We start from the raw sequence: 16,790 nt of genomic DNA, 5'->3' as shown, positions 1-16,790 counted from the left end.
TTTCCCTGTTGACATCTGGTCAGTAACATGCGGATAACACTAAAGATGTATAATCGATAATCAGCACTTCATAAAACTCAAGCATTAACAACCAGATAGATTAAGAAGTTTTCGGTAATTTTTATTATTATGGGTTTTAATTAAGTAATGGGCTGGGTGATTAATTACTTAACGTTTGAGTTTAGAGGAGTTTAGGAATAAAATCCCGTGGCCCGAGGGTATTAACCCTAGGGCTGGCTGACGGTTGTAAGGCTCGGAGTCGGGACTTGGGAGGGTTGCCGTCAACCCTCTTCCTTATTTAAGGGACGTTTTCTTCAGCAACAAGACTATCATATGTTTGATTAGAAAAATAGGAGGCTCGAACCCACCTCGTACCGAGTTCAATGGATCCCCGAACTCTGAAAGACCGGGAAAACTTGTTCGTTGACAGATCTAGGTTCTATCACTAACCTAGCCTTCAGAATCATAAATTTATCAAAGCACAACCGGTTTTGCATCATGACACGGAGACACAAGACACAGAGCCAAGACAACTTGCAATATTAGGACAAGGTAACACTCAGTTAACAAAAAAGGAAAGGTGAAACAACAAATGAGGGATCAGTACCTAAACAAATATGGCCATTGCTGTAAATATGAGGATGCAGCGGCGCTGGAGGAACAAAAACCACCTGCTCAGCAAAAAGCACCGAAAAAAAAAACTCACAACAAGAAGAAAGAAATCAAAATATTGCTATTTCCTCTTATTACTAACTATAAGTAGGAGTAACACAGGAAAGATAAATAAACAACCACTTGATTCAACTACTCATTAATCAAGTAACAACCCAAAGTGCTCAGTACAGAACTAAACACAAGTTGCTATTTCCAATCCGATTTTCTTTGTCATTTCAGAAATTTTCTAGCTAACCAAACAGAACATGAAAAAAAGGATATAACAATGAGACAGTTCATGTCCTAATCAACATGTCCTTCAGGCTTCAGCTAACCCACAATCCCAATGAAATATCACACACACCTACTTCCACAAGTTCTATTTCTGATCCAATTTTCTTTGTCATTCCAGAAATTTTCTAGCTAACCAAACAGAACATGAAAAGAAGGATATAACAATGAGAGAATTCATGCCCTAACTCAACATTTCCTTCAGCTAACCCACTATCCCAATGAAAATATCACACACCTAATCCCACAAGGCCTATTTCCAATCCGATTTTCTTTGTCATTCCGTAAATTTTTTAGCTATCCAAACAGAACATGGAAAGAAGGATATAAAAATGAGAAAATCCATGCTCTGATCAATACTTCCTTCAGCTAAGCCACTATCCCAATGAAAATATCATAAACACCTACTCCCAAAAACCAGAATTTTTCATCAGTCCAAACAAAACGATCTAAAAACTATTCATTTAGCCAATGATAACTGATAAATAGAAACCACAACCGAAATTCATGAATACGATTCGGCGATTCAGAACAACACAAACTTTATCATAAGAATAAGCATCCAAGGAGACGATAAAAACCCTTTTTCCCCATCATAAACCAAAAACATTCGACGAATCCAAAAACAGGAAAAAGAATATTGAAAAACATAAAGAATTGAGATCACTTACCTGAGGCGCTTCCATGGGGTAATGTTCTGGAAAATCAACTTGAAGCTGATAAGTTTCGTTCGTATACAACGTCCCCGGTGCTCCAGTAACTTCGATTGTCCATCTAAATTCCCCGAAACAAACGAAATTCATAAATAAATAAAAAACGCTCAATCGATCGCAATTCCCCAAAAAAAAACTTAAATACAAGCGAAAAGGGAATTGGGATTTTACCTTTGAAGATTATCGGTGACTTTGTGCTTAAATCCAGTGGGAGGATTCACTTGCCACTCCGCTAATTCTTTCTGCAACCTATTGCACGCGATCTTGCTTAACGCCTAAGCATGAAACACCGATTCAGAGTTTTTTATTTCAAAAATCAAACGATGTCTGAAATCGAAGAACACGCGCGAAAATGGATACATGCAGAGAATCCAGAGAAAGAGACCTTGCGTGAAGGACCGGAAGAGCTGGTCATGGCGTGCGGAGGGGGGGGGCAGAGAGAGAGAGAGGTATTGTCCGAGCTGCTTTACTCTCTCTCGGTTATATTAAATTTTAAATAAACAAAAAAACACAAATGAAATAAAAAGACGCGTAATTCATTAAAATTACAAGACAGCCACTGAATCTGACGGCCATAAAGCCCTCCATCTTGTGCTGACGTGTCTAATCTCGACAGTCAAAATGTTATCGGACGCTTTTGTCTCTGCGGACATTGAAGAGTCAAAATGTGCCACCATAACTATTTTAAAAAAAATTATTATGTAATTTATTTCATTACAGGATCTTCTGCAAATCGGCCACAATATAAATATATTATTTCACGGATTCGATACAAATCCAAAAAAATTTCCAACGCGCAGATATATTACTAAAAATATTTATATTTATTTCAAAAAAACTTTAAGTTTTTATACTTTATTTTTATTCTCAAAACCAAAAAAATTCGTATACAAAACTAGGGGTGGGCATTCGGTTCGGGTATTTCAGTTATTAACCGAACCGACCGATATATACCCGAACTGAATCGAACCGAATAAAATTAAATAACCATTTGGTTATGAATTTTTAAAACTCGAAATAACCGAACTCGAACCGATTAAAAATTATTAACCGTTTGGTTAGAAATTTTTATAAACCAAATTAACCGAACCCGAACCGAACTATTTATATATCTTCATTTATATATATTTATATACATATATGAATGTTTATATTCTTGATTTAATCATTGTTTTATTATATTTTAAACGTATTTTATCATTGTCATTATTGTTATTGTTTTTAAAGTTTGTGTGATATAAATATTAAAAAAATATATTTATTTAATAGTTTTATATCAAAATATAAATTTAAATATTATTATTTTATATGTTAAAATAATTATGATAATATTTTATATTATATTTTATTTGAATATTTTTTAATTATAAATGAATTGATTTTTTAAATATTATAACCGAACCAAAACCGAACCGAACCGAATTTTTATTTGGTTATAGTTTGGTTATAGTTTTAAATAAACAAAAACAAGCCGAACCGAACCGAACCCGAATCAGACCGAACCGAATAAAATTAATTAACCGTTTGGTTATGAGTTTTAATAACCCGAAATAACCATAACCGATTAACCCGTAACCGACCGTTCGCTCAGCCGGTCAGCCCTATACAAAACATATTATATTCGAAAACACATAACATCCGAACATTCATATGATATCTGAATATTTAAAATTCGTATAATTTCCTTATATCTAACGGTAGGTAAAGCGACGACTATATTAACATTAATTACAATTTTTGTAAGGTTAAAACTATTTTTGATAAGGTCTAAACTATTTTTTTTAGCTAAGCAAGTGTACTAAACCAAGATTCAAATTAATATAAGAATCGAATTCAAAACTAAACCATGTAATTTGAAATATACGTTTTTTTTTTCAAATTTGAGATTCAAACTCGAAATAAGATCGACATTTTGAGTTTCTATTTCACTGATTGAATTGGATTGATCTAGACTAATTCTATTTGTCTATCAAGAGTTTTCACCGAACAATGTACTTTTTAATATTGGGTGTGTCAATTTTAAGTCACTTACATTACATCTGCTTTTTGTTTCGTAAAGATGTTGGATTTGATCAAGTGGTGGTTCGATTATACAAGTTAACGTTCCTTTTATCTAAGCCTTTGTCAATCGGACCATCCCAAGCCCACACTCGACCCGAAGATTTCGGGCTCGAGTTCAGACTGATCCGATTTTTTTGGACCATATCATCCTGAAGTCCGGTTCTATAGATATTAGATCCGACCCGCATAATTTTCTTTGTAAATATTTTTTTATTTAAGATTTTTTTAAAAAAAATATCGGGTTTTTCGGACCGATCTAAATTGACCCTAAAGCCCGAATCGAGTCCAACACAAAAGGCTAAAAAAATATGGATCTTAATATAAACCTGTTATTTTTCAAGGTGGGCTGACCGGGTTTTAGAGGTCGGACCAAAATTGACACCATAGTCTTTTGGGCCCAGGCAAAGTTCATGTACTCAATTCTAAATGGGCCTTTACTGGACCCAATATCATTTTATGGACCGCGATATCACCCCAAATAGCATCTTGTTGACCCAATAAGTATTATCACCTTTCATCATACATATGCCAAGATCATGTCCCCAATTAGCTTATAATTTTGAGACATTAGTTACTAAATTTTCACAAAGCTAATACAATGCCACTGAGTGGTGAGTAGTGCCAATTTTTTAGTTTCCTTCATCCGAACATATTTCCCTGTGCGGATGTCCAACGTTATTGGGCCGTGATCCGGCCCAATACCTTTTATGGGCCCTAATGTGGCCTAATACTTTCATTGGGCCCCACATAATTTTGCGGGCTTTGGTCAGGTCTAAATCTAAAAACAATTTGGGCTTTATAATTTGCAAGAGCGGACCATTTTGGGAGAAAACCACGGCGCCTATTTTATTTTATTTTATTTTTTTTTGTTGCATTTCGGATTCGAATGTTTTGATTTTATACAAATTATAACCATTCGGTTTGATTTCTTTTAGTTTTATTTTGATTTGAGTTGGGTTTTTATTGATTAAAATACTTATTTAAAAAATCGGTTGTTTATGTTATTTTTTATTCATTTCCATTTGATTTGGTTCCGATGTGGTTTTTATAACTTAAAATAAATTATAACTGTTCAATTTTTATATAGGATTCGAATCTATTATGTTTAGGCATTATTCAGTTCAAACCGGCTAGATTATTCAATTGTTAACAAAATTGGTTACTTCTCTGGAATAGTTGTACGAGACAAGACATGTGAGGAACCAAAGTACAAATAACGTGAACGAGGCATAACGTCAACAAATACAGATGCAATGTATTCCAATACAGACGATCATCGTATGTGTACAGCCAAAATACGTATCCCGAGATTTCCGTATTTTTCACTTCTCCCTCAAGACATGGGGGACTAAATCGAGCGAAGTAAAAAACAGGACGTAGAAAGCGTATACAACGCCCAAAATCTCTTGCTACTTTTTTCTCGCCGAGAAAAAAAAATAATGTATTACGGATATGTACGACGTGTAAATACTATCTTAGATTAGGAAAATAATTTTATACGATTTCTGGATCTAAATTACTTGAATTTGTACTTGAACAAATCAAATCAAATTACATTGGATCATTCGGAGTCAAATGAATTAGTTTTAGAATTTATGATTATAAATTTGATATCATGCGAATTTGTCACTCTTTGAGTGATTTATCTGTTCTACGTGTTTGCATGTAGAACCGAGTTTATCACCGAAAAATTATTGTTATAAAAAAATAAAAAAATAAAAAAAATACATTGGGACCATCATGTTAATAGACCCAACTACCAAATACCAAACTCCCCCACCCAAAATCTCGAAACGGCTCTATTGTTCATATCCACTTTTCGTATCATGCATTATTATTTTCTCCTTTTGTATTCACCTCATCTCTCTCTTGAAAATATTTCAATTTATTTATACCCCTTTTTTCTCTCTTGAAAGAATTAGAAAAACTCAAGAAAATTTTTTTAAAAAAATGGTGGATTTCCTAATTACCATTACAATGATAGGTGTCGTATCATGGGCTTTGATATTTATGGTCACAAGAAGAATTTTTTCGAAACGTTCATTCGAATTCAGCAACAGGTTGGTCTCAACACTTCATGCCATAGTCAGTGTCTCTTTGGCATCTCTCTCTGTTCAAGATTGGGGTTGCCCTCTTTGTCCCTTGGCTTCAAAATCATCTCCTCAACAGGTATCTTGTGTGTGTATATACATATGTATATGTGTATTGATTTCGTATTTATGGGAGTTTCATAATCTTTTTTTGCAGATGAAGACTTTGGCGTTTACGTTGTCGTACATGATCTACGATCTGATATGTTGTCAATTCGATAAGCGAGTCGTTCTTGATAATGTTGTTCATCATTTGGTTACCATTGTTGGCATTGTCTCTGGACTTTCCTACCAAAGGGTATAATCCTATGATCTTTGTCTCAAACAAGTTCGGTTTTCGTCCTAATATATAACTAGGGCCGTACAGGCCAAATACCCGAGTTTTTCGGTGAATCCGACCTCAGTCTCACCCGGTTCAGATTTTTCGGTCGGAAAATCGATCTCAAACCTCGTAAAGGATATCCGGTTTCCCGAATTTTTTATACCCTCGCCCTCTCTCCCATGGCCCGAATTACCAATAGGCATGGATACACGCCGGTCAAAACCCGAACCTAAACCCGAATATCAATTCTTACCATCGACCGACCCGTACTCATCCCGTCAAGGATACTCATCAAGGACAAATAATACACACAAGTCCATGATACGTTTGAGGTTTTCTATCAAAGAATGAAATTAAGTACACATCGGAGAACTGTTAATAATGTTTTTTTTTTCTTTTTGTTAATGAAATATGTGACGGAAATGAAGTGTGGAACAGAGATGGTGGCTGCGTTATGGATAACAGAGATATCGAGTCCATTTCTCCATCTCAGAGAGCTTCTCAAAGAGTTTGGTTACAGAGACACTTGCCTCAATCTTGCTGCCGACGTGAGCTCAATTCAAATTCTCTACATACATACATACATACATACATACATACATACATACATACATACATACATACATACATACATACATACATACATACATACATACATACATACATACATACATACATACATACATACATACATACATACATACATACATACATACATACATAATCTCGTATTGGAACAATATCATGATCAAGTGAAAACAGGTGTGTTTTGCAATAATCTTCTCATTAGCGAGAATGGTGGGAGGGCCTTGTCTCACTTACGCGACTCTATCATCTCCTAATCCCTTCCTCATCAAGGTACTCACTCTCTTAATTATTTATTTGATCTAATCTTCTTTATTTGCAATTTTATTATTAGAGAATTCAAATATCTAATCCCTTTTCAGCTTTTAAGTATGGTTAACCTTCAACTAGGGTCGATATTCGGGGTTTCGGTTGTAATCAGGGTTTGAATTTCAGGCAATGGCATTGGGCTTACAGCTGGTGAGCGCGTTTTGGTTCTACAAAATCCTAAAGATGATGAAACATAAACTCAAGAAAAGATCCCACTTCAGACCACAAACCAAGTCAAACTAATTGTACAACAAATATTGTGATCTCAATATATATATATAAATAAATATATATAAAGATCAAACGTAATCACTTCTCTATCAAGAGAGAGAGAGAGAACACAAGAATCCACCTTTAAGCGAAAGAGTATTCGAGTATAAACCAAGAGCACTAAGCTTGTAACTCCAGTGCTGTCGAGAAAGCATTTGGAAGAAATACACTTTAGAAAAGGGCAATCCATATGATTGTTTTCATGCTGCCACACCAAAATGCACATTCCTTAAGCTTTCCTCATCGAAAAAAGAACAAGTTTTCGCATCCAAAGAGCCGAAATTCCGTGCACTGCCCTCCCATCCCTTAGCCCGCACGCCTCATTCGAAGCTCGAGATGTTACTTTTCTTAGTCTTTTCCGAAATCTGCACTGTAATGTGAACTCGACTCCAGTTTCTTGGCCTCGCTCAGCTTTCTCACCGCCTAAAATCGTTCGTTCCAGTTAAAAAGGAACGATTATCACAACGATTTGGGCGCAAAAAAGAAAAAAGGGTCCGGCTCAAATGAGTGAAGGACATTGTTTTTCGTGGTACCTTCATGAAATCTTCATGGATGACGTAGTCACGTTCTGCTCGGATAGCGGACATTCCAGCTTCAGTGCAGATATTACGCATATCAGCGCCATTGAATCCCTTTGGAAGTCAAGATTGAAGAGTTTTTTGTTAATAAAAGAACCAAAATTATGGAGAAGATACCGAGCAAGTAAAAAAAAAGCCTAACCTCAGCGAGTTTCACTATAGCCTCGTAGTCTATTTCACCATGTTTAGCAATACCAGCAGCGTGGATCTTGAGGATTTCCATTCTTGATTGCTCATTAGGTAAGGGGATCTCTATCTTCCTGTCAAGCCTACCCGGACGGAGAAGAGCAGGATCAAGAACATCAGGTCTGTTCGTGGCCATTATCATTTTCACCTGTGGAATAGTTCCGAGAATGAGAAAATTTTCGTGGGAAATAAAATTCAAACATGCGAATACAATCCCCACAGACTTGAGAACAAAGTGATGGGTATTACGGTATAGGCAATTTGTACGAGGCAGAGGAAAAAAATCATGAACTTGAGCATAAGGTTGGATCCAGAATTAGTATCAGATATACTAGACCCTACCTTTCCGAGTTGGTCAAATCCATCAAGCTGGTTGAGCAACTCCATAAGTGTTCTCTGAATTTCACGATCAGCACTAGTTCCCTCGCTGAACCGACGCCCACCAATAGCATCGATTTCGTCCATGAAAATGATGCAAGGCTAGCCATAAGAAAATAGCTTATAAGTAACTTAGCAGAGTGGTATAAAGAAGAATTCATACACCGGTGAAAGACAGGTTTTCACCTGGTGATCACGGGCATAGTTAAACATCTCTCGAATCAGCCTAGCACTTTCCCCAATATATTTGTCTATAATTGCACTAGAAACAACCTGAACAATGTAGAAAAAATATTTGTAATCTTAAGTATTGGGCATAATAGAAAAATCACAGAGAAGCATTGTGCAAAAAAATAAAACCTTTAAGAAGTTGGCGTCAATGTTGCTCGCAATAGCCCTAGCTAGTAGTGTTTTGCCAGTACCGGGAGGTCCATAAAGAAGGACACCCTAGCACGAGAAGAAGAAATTAGCATTATAATATGCTCTACTGGCTCAGACGTTTCACAACTCATACTGTCGATTACAAAATACGGAGGCAGTTAAAAGGGTAAAAACAATGGACAAAGGAAGATGATATATGCAATAAATTATACCTTTGGAGGCTTGATCCCTACTCTAAGGAAGAGTTCTGGATTCATTAGAGGTAGCTCAATAGATTCCCTAAGCTCTCTGATCTGATCAGATAAACCACCAACAGCTGAGTAGCTAATGTTGCCAGGGTCTTCATGAAGCATGCTATAAACAACAGGATCGACCTATCATCGAGGAGATGCCTCATTAATACCAGCAGATCAATCTAAAAACAAATGAAATAATCCAACAGACGTTAATATGAACTGTACTGTACCTCTCGAGGAAGGGCACGCATGATGGTTAATGTTGTCATATCGAGAACAACTCGAGTTCCCGAGGTCAGTTTCTCTTTATCTACCTTGCTGCGGCAACCCACCACGTAACGGGGGCCACTGCTTGCTTTGACAATCACTAGAACACAAGCAAGAAAATTTCAACCCTTGGATCACAAAAAGACAATAATAAAAGATTTAAAACAAGGCTCAGCAACCAAGAACTGCATAAGAAAAGATCTCAGGGGAAGGGGAAAGAGGGCATAAGTAGATGTGAAATATTACATCGTTCATTGTCCAGTGGTCGTAGTACTTCTCCAATTATCTGCCCAACACTTTGAAGAGACTTCAAATCATCCTCGCTTTTGTTGAATTCCTTCTTAGATGATCTTAGATTCTCCCTAGCTACAAAGATACAAACTCGAACTCAAAATCTGTGGAACTTGACGAGTGTCATCCCTAACCAAACAGCAAAAAGTCGAACAGGATTCTTCATACAAAACTCGACAAAAATCAAAATATTTCACCGAAGCAGCTCGCCAATGGGATTCGCAAACACTGATCTACATATCCATAAGTCTTTGCAGAAATGGTACAATAATTTAAGAAATTGAAGAAAAACCCTAGCATCCCGTCACTCGAAAGGTGCTTAATTCAAACAAATAAATCCGAACCTCTAGTAACCTAAAACGACGATGATTAAAGCATTCGGAGAAAAACCCTAGATCCAACTACCAAAACTATTCAAAGCAAGTCTAGGAAAATTCGCTAAACTAACGACCCTGATGAAATCATACGATGAAGTAAAGTAGGAGACATGTTGGGAAATCTAGGTTTTTCAAATCGGGAATTGCGAGGGCTAAACCTGATCGAACACGGGACTCTAGCTCCTTGTGCTGGAGAAGCTTCTTCCTGTAATCGGAAATCGCCGCAGTACGGCGTCTTGCGGCGTCGTCTCCGTCGCTCATTCTACCGGGAAATCCTTCTTCGACACAATCTCAACCGATCTTAAGAGACTGAAGGAAAACAATGTTCTTTCTGTTCAATCTTTTCTCTCTATAGTCTGTTGGTCGATTGGAAAATGTAGGCATGGACTAGAACGACGTCGCTTTAACCTTTTTTTTTTAATTTTAAATTCTTAAAAATATATAGTTAATTATATAATGATATTTCAAAATTATAACGGTCCTAAATTTTATGTTAATGTAAATATTATATCTTAAAACTATGTACAAATAATAATATAATAAATAATTTATCATTTTAAAAAATAAAGCTTTAAATATAAAACATTATAAACAAAACTATAATTATCCAACTACATGTTGGATAACTATTATGTTCAAAATATACAGATGGCGGAGTCCATATGTCTATTCCTATCAACAATTTAAAATAGGACAATTTAAATCAGTGATGATTGTTTGGATTCGGCTGTGCAAAATCAAAATTATTTGAACCGAATACTTATATAATTTAATATAAATATGAATATGTATTGATATACGAATAAATAAAATTTTTGTCAATAAAAATTGAATGGCAAACGAATTCGAATAGAACCGAACTAAACCAAATCTAGCCAATAGAATCTAATATAAAATCGAATAAATTTAATTGTTTAAATTACAAATTTTAAATTAAAAATAACCCGAAACATAAACTACATATAGACATTATATATATATATATATGCATATAGTGGAAGAGGAGGATGGGCGACTGACTGTGATGCCCTAACATTGAGAAAGCATATATTCTCCTGCTCCAATGTCTTGTCCTCTTCTCAACAACTTTAACATCTGTCTCTCTTTTCTAAAAACACATTATTATTTTTTTCATTGCTTTTAAGACCCTCCTTTTAAGGGCATTGCTCTTATTGCTTCTTTTTTTTCCTTTTTGACCTAGAAAAATTTTGTTTTTTCTAATAATATTAATCAACCAAAACCATCCATTAAAAAAAGAAAATAGAAATGAACTTGAAACACTAATCATGATGAAAAATGAATAATTGCATCATATATCATAGTCTCTTAGTTTTTTCATTAAACTTATTGATGAAGTTTTACTATAATAGTATGAACACAAAATATTGATCCGGTGGAATATTATCAAAATTTAGTATCGTGAAAACTTAGTTTCAGGATTCAATTTATGAATTAGATGATATCATTTTATTGGATCACCCGTATTCTCATTTCTTGAAAAATAAATATATGATAAAAATAAACATAATAAATCCGTAATTGGCTTTTCTAATCAATATCTAGACTCATCAAATTTGTTCAGAAAATCCATAAAATTATTCAAATCGGTTTGAAATTAGGATAAATCTGGTTAAAATGTTGTGGATTTCAATTTTATTTAAGATTTATACGATTTTCCCGCATAATTTGGAGTATTAATTAGACATTCGAATACTCTTTTCATAAGAAAAAAAACTATAACCTTCTAGAAAAAATCGAATATATATGTGAAAAAAGAAAACGTGGTTAATGAATTATGATGAAAAGACTAAAGTTGATGGCTTTGTGATTGTGCACGGTGAGAGGAGCCTTTGACCCTATTGTTTGACCATCTATGACTTTTTGAAACGGTGACGTATTACTTTCTCCACTTGATGATTATGATGGCCATTATGGAACCCTAACTATTCACCCATGTCAATACCATTCTACTCCACAATAATCACAATTTATAAACGGCAAATATAATTTGGTTAATGTAAGACAGATTGTTCCATGATATATAGTCAAACTATATATATATATATATATATATTCAAGTTATAATTTAATAATTTAATAGATCGTATCAATGTGAGAGAGCTTTGAGAGTATATGTTTGTAGGTTTTGATCGATTGGTGATTACAGCAGCAATTTTAATTACTCCCTTCTCGCATATTAAATCTCTTGCGATTTTCAATAAAAAATTTACAAAATTTTCCACACTTTTCCCCTTTCTTTACACGCTCATATTGATATATATACATATATATGCAATACACAAAACACGCATATAAATTTATATATATATATGGAGTCTGCTAATTTCCATCAGCATCATGAAGATCATCACTTGGAACTTGATGGGTCTTCTTCTTCTTCTTCCTCCTTAGACAACAGCAGTACTGACCCTTCTTGTTATGGAGCTTCCACTGCTTCTCATGATCAATGGCGTCCTGCTGGTGGTGTTTCTCTGTAAGTCTCCTAACTCTCAATCATCTCTTACATGATATACATATGCATATACATATATATATATATGTACACACACGCACATACACATGACCCGGATATACAGAGTCACACACGTGTAATGTGTATCTGTGTGTTAATGTCTCTCTGACTATTTCCAATGTCTATATATATATATATATATATATATTCAAGTTAGCCAATCCATTTTGCCTGTGCTATTGAAACTATTCATTAATCTGTTTTTATTTTTATTTTCTTTTATTTGTCCCGCATAATTGAAACTATTTGTTTTCCAAACATATATATAAAAATGTAATTTTCAAAATAGCAGAACATAAAATCTCCTTTTTTTTTGACGATTGCTTGTGGAAAACATGACATCACCATGAATGAAGGGTTATTACATCTTTGCGACGGGTTTTTTACTCAAATAACCCACTTGGGTCGCATCTATTTCACCTGTACACCACCGAAAACATAACACATTTTTTTTTCTGTGAAAAGATGAAATTACCCTTAATGAATTACGATATTTATCCGTTCGAAAACAACTTCGTTATTACGACTTCGTAATTAAGTCTAAATATAGTTACAATTGATTCTAAAAAAAGTGGCAAAAAAATCATCTGTCTTATTTTAGTTGTATATCAGTTATATGTTAGTAAGGTCGCAAAAAATAAAACGAAAAGGGTATTTCAGACTTTTCCAACCGAAAAGTGGGTTAAAATTGAAAAAAAAAAATTTCGGTGGTATAAACTGAAATAGATGCGATCCAAATGGGTTATTTGGGTGATTTTCCCCTTTGCGACACCCAAAAAAAAAATAATCATGGTGCTCCGTTGAGAACGCACGATCTCCATTGCAATCCTACCCGAAGAATTACGAAATTACCCTTCGATCGTGGAACTGATTCGGACACGAGATGCATGACAGCGACGACTCTCTTACATGTGGTGTTTGTTTTGTAAGATTAAACGTTTTTTTTTTCATGTCTTGTAAATGATAATTCTGTCCCTCATGGTCGTTGATTGCTACAGAAATTATAATGAGTATATATATATATAAGTAAAAGACTAAAAGTATTGAAATAATCATATCATTTTTCACTCTCTCATATTTTGCTGCTTTATTTATTGAAATGCAAACAGACCAAATCAATAGAGTTTAAAGTTAGGCTTTATTTGGCCTTCCTAGAGTATTAATATTATGAAAAAAAAAATTGTTATGTAAATGAAAAAAATGTAATTCGAAAATCCAAATCGAATTCAAAAATTGCTATCTAAAAATTAGATATCCTAAGGAAAAAAAGATACTTTTCAGAATAAACGTTTTGAAGTAAGCAAATAGATAACTGTTTGGTTTTCTAAATTTATTATGTATATTATCTTTTAGATCTTTTTTGTTAACGATTTTATATCTTACTTACATTATTAAAATCAATTCAAATCTATAATTGCAATAAAAGTCCATGCGTGAATTCTGGAGTTGCTCGAACAAGGAATAGATACCCAAGAGAAAATTAATTCAACCAATGGGTAGAACGAACCCTAATTAACTTCTCTAATCAAAGAGCGGGTCCACAGGACTTTCCGCTGTCTTCAGAAAACAGGCACATAAGAAGTACATATGTGTATATATACATATATATATATAAATTATATGTGTATATATGGATGCACATAAGAAGTAGTGGGGATCGATGAGAGAGAGAGAGAGTAGAGAGAGATGATGGGCATCATTTCTGTTGAGAGACAACTGTTGCAAAACCTTGGGATCGAAGGCATCATCTCTCTGGGACACTAATCACGGCTTTGAAGAATTATTAATCATCTCCCTGTAATTGCAGAGAAGAGTGCCAACAAAAAAGCAAAATTATAAATATAAAAAGAAAAAAGAAAAAAAGCATATACCCTAGAGAGAGAGAGAATAAAAAGCTCTTAAAAATTAATACCTAAAACAATTATTTTGTATTATTGATGGATTCTTTATGTCCTCCTTTCTTTTGAACGCTATATTGTTTTTTAACAAGATGATGGGTACTTGAAATATGTACTGTAGAGAGAGAGAGAGAGAGAGAGAGAGAGAGAGAGAGGGAGGAAGATGAGCTCAAAAAGCAAAGGCTTTTGATGGAATGGAGAGAGCTTTGAGAGTATATGTTTGTAGGTTTTGATCGATTGGTGATTACAGCAGCAATTTTAATTACTCCCTTCTCGCATATTAAATCTCTTGCGATTTTCAATAAAAAATTTACAAAATTTTCCACACTTTTCCCCTTTCTTTACACGCTCATATTGATATATATACATATATATGCAATACACAAAACACGCATATAAATTTATATATATATATGGAGTCTGCTAATTTCCATCAGCATCATGAAGATCATCACTTGGAACTTGATGGGTCTTCTTCTTCTTCTTCCTCCTTAGACAACAGCAGTACTGACCCTTCTTGTTATGGAGCTTCCACTGCTTCTCATGATCAATGGCGTCCTGCTGGTGGTGTTTCTCTGTAAGTCTCCTAACTCTCAATCATCTCTTACATGATATACATATGCATATACATATATATATATATGTACACACACGCACATACACATGACCCGGATATACAGAGTCACACACGTGTAATGTGTATCTGTGTGTTAATGTCTCTCTGACTATTTCCAATGTCTTTGGATATTCTTGGTATAACCATGACTTTATTCAAGAAAATTTGGGATCTTTCTTTTCCTTTTTTTCCCCGGAAAGGAAAATTTCTCGTAATTTTTGCGTTGTTTGCCACGGAAACAGTGTGGACTTGAGCAAGAACTACAGCAACGAGATGATAAACACAAAGGACCATAACAATGGCAGTGAATGCATGAGTTTCTCTCACATACATAACCACCCCTTTCTCCAACAAGACTTGTCTTTGCAATGGCATCATAACCAATCTTCTTATGATGATGATGACGATGACCATCATCATCATCAAGATCACCATAATAATCACCATACTCTTTCCAAGATAAAAAAAGAGCTCTCCTCATCATCAGATCAAATTCAAGCTGACAATATCCCCACGTTCACCGACATGATAGGCACACCATTGGCTACAACAAAGTACTTGAGGATCAACGAACACAACGAGGACTTCAACGACATGCCAGAGAAACTTCTTCTTAAGACAGTATCTTCCGGTTTCCCTATAAGTGGGGAGTATTATAACTACTCTTATAATTCCCCATCATCATCATCATCATCATCATCATCATCATCTTCTCATAGAGGGAGTTTCAGCCAGATTTATCCGAGCGTAAACATCTCGAGTTTGAGCCAGTCCCCAAGGATGAACATGATGAATATGAACATCCCAAGACCATATGACATGAACATGCATGTTTTGGATGGAAGATTGTTTAGTGGGAGTGGTTTAGTTAATAATGGTAACCAATCAGAGATTAGTCTTGAGATAATGGGCAGAGGAAGCTTGCCTTTTGGCCTCGGTGATCATCATTTGCAGCAAACTATTCAACCCACTTGTACTCCCACTGATCAAGTAAGTATTAAATTACTCCTAATTAATTAGCTGTTTTCTCTTTCCTTTCAATATTGAAGTCAGAGTTCACTTCTTATTGAGAATGAACAATTTCTGAAGATAACTCAGAAAATTTCATTAGAAAAGATATTCACAGTAATATACACCAATATTAATTAGTGATTCTATGAAGACCAAATCTTCTAAGGATGATATCATATACCTGATTATAACATATTATGTAACACTTTATACGGATATGCTATCTGGTATACTAAGATTACTGACTTTATATCATATCTCTTTAAGTCAATTCAGAGAAAAAGAAACATCTAGCATTAAGGAAAAGTATTTTAATTTATTTGAAGAAGGAAGGTAGGTGCAAAGATATTTGTAACAGATATATAAGTTTTAATTTCGGCATGCATTTTTTCATGAATGTATGTGTGTATATGCTCATGATATATTCTTCATCATAGAATTGATTCTTTCCAATGAAGGTTGATTAATTAAACTGGTCTTAATTAACGTTTCACATGTCTCGTGTGATTGAGTTGTTTTTATATAGAGATAAACTAGGGAAAAAGGCAATTGAAATTAGAAAGTTGCTAAAAAGATCAAAATATTGTAATGATATATACACTAATTATTGTACATTAATCACGGAGTATGTATAAAGTTGGAAACCTTTGTGTTGAAACAAAGCTATGAAGCAATATATATATATATATATGTATATATATATATATATTTATATATATATATATATATATATTTATATATAT

General features: G+C 34.3%; 4 protein-coding genes across 8 annotated transcripts in view; 2 read left to right on the top strand and 2 right to left on the bottom strand.

The window, feature by feature from the left end:
* LOC104814151 (ubiquitin-conjugating enzyme 15) overlaps positions 1-2,133 on the bottom strand; it is a 3,249-nt gene extending 1,116 nt beyond the window's left edge. The window contains exons 1-4 of the mRNA XM_010542039.1: positions 2,044-2,133; positions 1,830-1,933; positions 1,617-1,719; positions 608-671 (exon numbers count right to left, since the gene is read on the bottom strand). Coding sequence (XP_010540341.1) covers positions 608-671; positions 1,617-1,719; positions 1,830-1,933; positions 2,044-2,073 — 301 coding nt within the window. The 5' untranslated portion in view covers positions 2,074-2,133. The remainder of the gene's footprint in view (positions 1-607; positions 672-1,616; positions 1,720-1,829; positions 1,934-2,043) is intronic.
* Positions 2,091-16,790, top strand: part of LOC104814154 (transcription factor bHLH110-like) — a 17,656-nt gene continuing 2,956 nt past the window's right edge. Inside the window, exons 1-3 of one of the 4 annotated variants that reach the window (XM_010542045.2) lie at positions 2,091-2,107; positions 14,542-14,997; positions 15,279-16,026. In XM_010542045.2, coding sequence (XP_010540347.1) covers positions 14,834-14,997; positions 15,279-16,026 — 912 coding nt within the window. In that variant the 5' untranslated portion in view covers positions 2,091-2,107; positions 14,542-14,833. Of the gene's footprint in view, positions 2,108-12,111; positions 12,484-14,541; positions 14,998-15,278; positions 16,027-16,790 lie in introns of those variants that run through there. The other 3 variants (XM_010542043.2, XM_019202622.1, XM_010542046.2) reach the window with 3 other exon arrangements.
* LOC104814152 (transmembrane protein 136-like) lies at positions 5,655-7,312 on the top strand. Of its 2 annotated transcripts, none has more exons than XM_010542041.2 (5): positions 5,655-5,888; positions 5,967-6,107; positions 6,560-6,679; positions 6,894-6,989; positions 7,152-7,312. In XM_010542041.2, exons 1-5 carry the CDS (start codon positions 5,670-5,672, stop codon positions 7,266-7,268), a joined length of 693 nt encoding a protein of 230 aa, XP_010540343.1. In that variant the 5' UTR covers positions 5,655-5,669; the 3' UTR covers positions 7,269-7,312. The 2 variants fall into 2 exon arrangements, with proteins under 2 accessions (XP_010540343.1, XP_019058168.1); XM_019202623.1 differs by having other exon boundaries at positions 6,922-6,989; positions 7,152-7,268.
* On the bottom strand, positions 7,356-10,316 carry LOC104814153 (26S protease regulatory subunit S10B homolog B-like). The gene is made up of 10 exons (XM_010542042.2): positions 10,148-10,316; positions 9,568-9,687; positions 9,285-9,421; positions 9,031-9,192; positions 8,798-8,884; positions 8,624-8,710; positions 8,402-8,539; positions 8,016-8,207; positions 7,829-7,927; positions 7,356-7,718 (listed from the first exon to the last, which is right to left on the bottom strand). Exons 1-10 carry the CDS (start codon positions 10,248-10,250, stop codon positions 7,644-7,646), a joined length of 1,200 nt encoding a protein of 399 aa, XP_010540344.1. The 5' UTR covers positions 10,251-10,316; the 3' UTR covers positions 7,356-7,643.

Source organism: Tarenaya hassleriana, unplaced genomic scaffold, assembly GCF_000463585.1.
Source record: "Tarenaya hassleriana unplaced genomic scaffold, ASM46358v1 Cleome21, whole genome shotgun sequence".
Lineage (NCBI taxonomy): Eukaryota > Viridiplantae > Streptophyta > Magnoliopsida > Brassicales > Cleomaceae > Tarenaya > Tarenaya hassleriana.
This window is presented reverse-complemented; position numbering and strand designations above follow the sequence as displayed.

What these genes read in the sequence shown, in the direction of transcription:
- LOC104814152 (XM_010542041.2), top strand. Translation starts at nt 5,670, where the DNA reads ATGGTGGATTTCCTAATTACCATTACAATGATAGGTGTCGTATCATGG. An exon ending in CTGGACTTTCCTACCAAAGG is followed by an intron (nt 6,108 to 6,559) that starts GTATAATCCTAT and finishes ACGGAAATGAAG; the next exon opens with TGTGGAACAGAGATGGTGGC. An exon ending in GCCTCAATCTTGCTGCCGAC is followed by an intron (nt 6,680 to 6,893) that starts GTGAGCTCAATT and finishes AAGTGAAAACAG; the next exon opens with GTGTGTTTTGCAATAATCTT.
- LOC104814153 (XM_010542042.2), bottom strand. Translation starts at nt 10,250, where the DNA reads ATGAGCGACGGAGACGACGCCGCAAGACGCCGTACTGCGGCGATTTCC. An exon ending in ACTATGCCCGTGATCACCAG is followed by an intron (nt 8,540 to 8,623) that starts GTGAAAACCTGT and finishes TCTTATGGCTAG; the next exon opens with CCTTGCATCATTTTCATGGA. An exon ending in CTATAGTGAAACTCGCTGAG is followed by an intron (nt 7,928 to 8,015) that starts GTTAGGCTTTTT and finishes TGACTTCCAAAG; the next exon opens with GGATTCAATGGCGCTGATAT.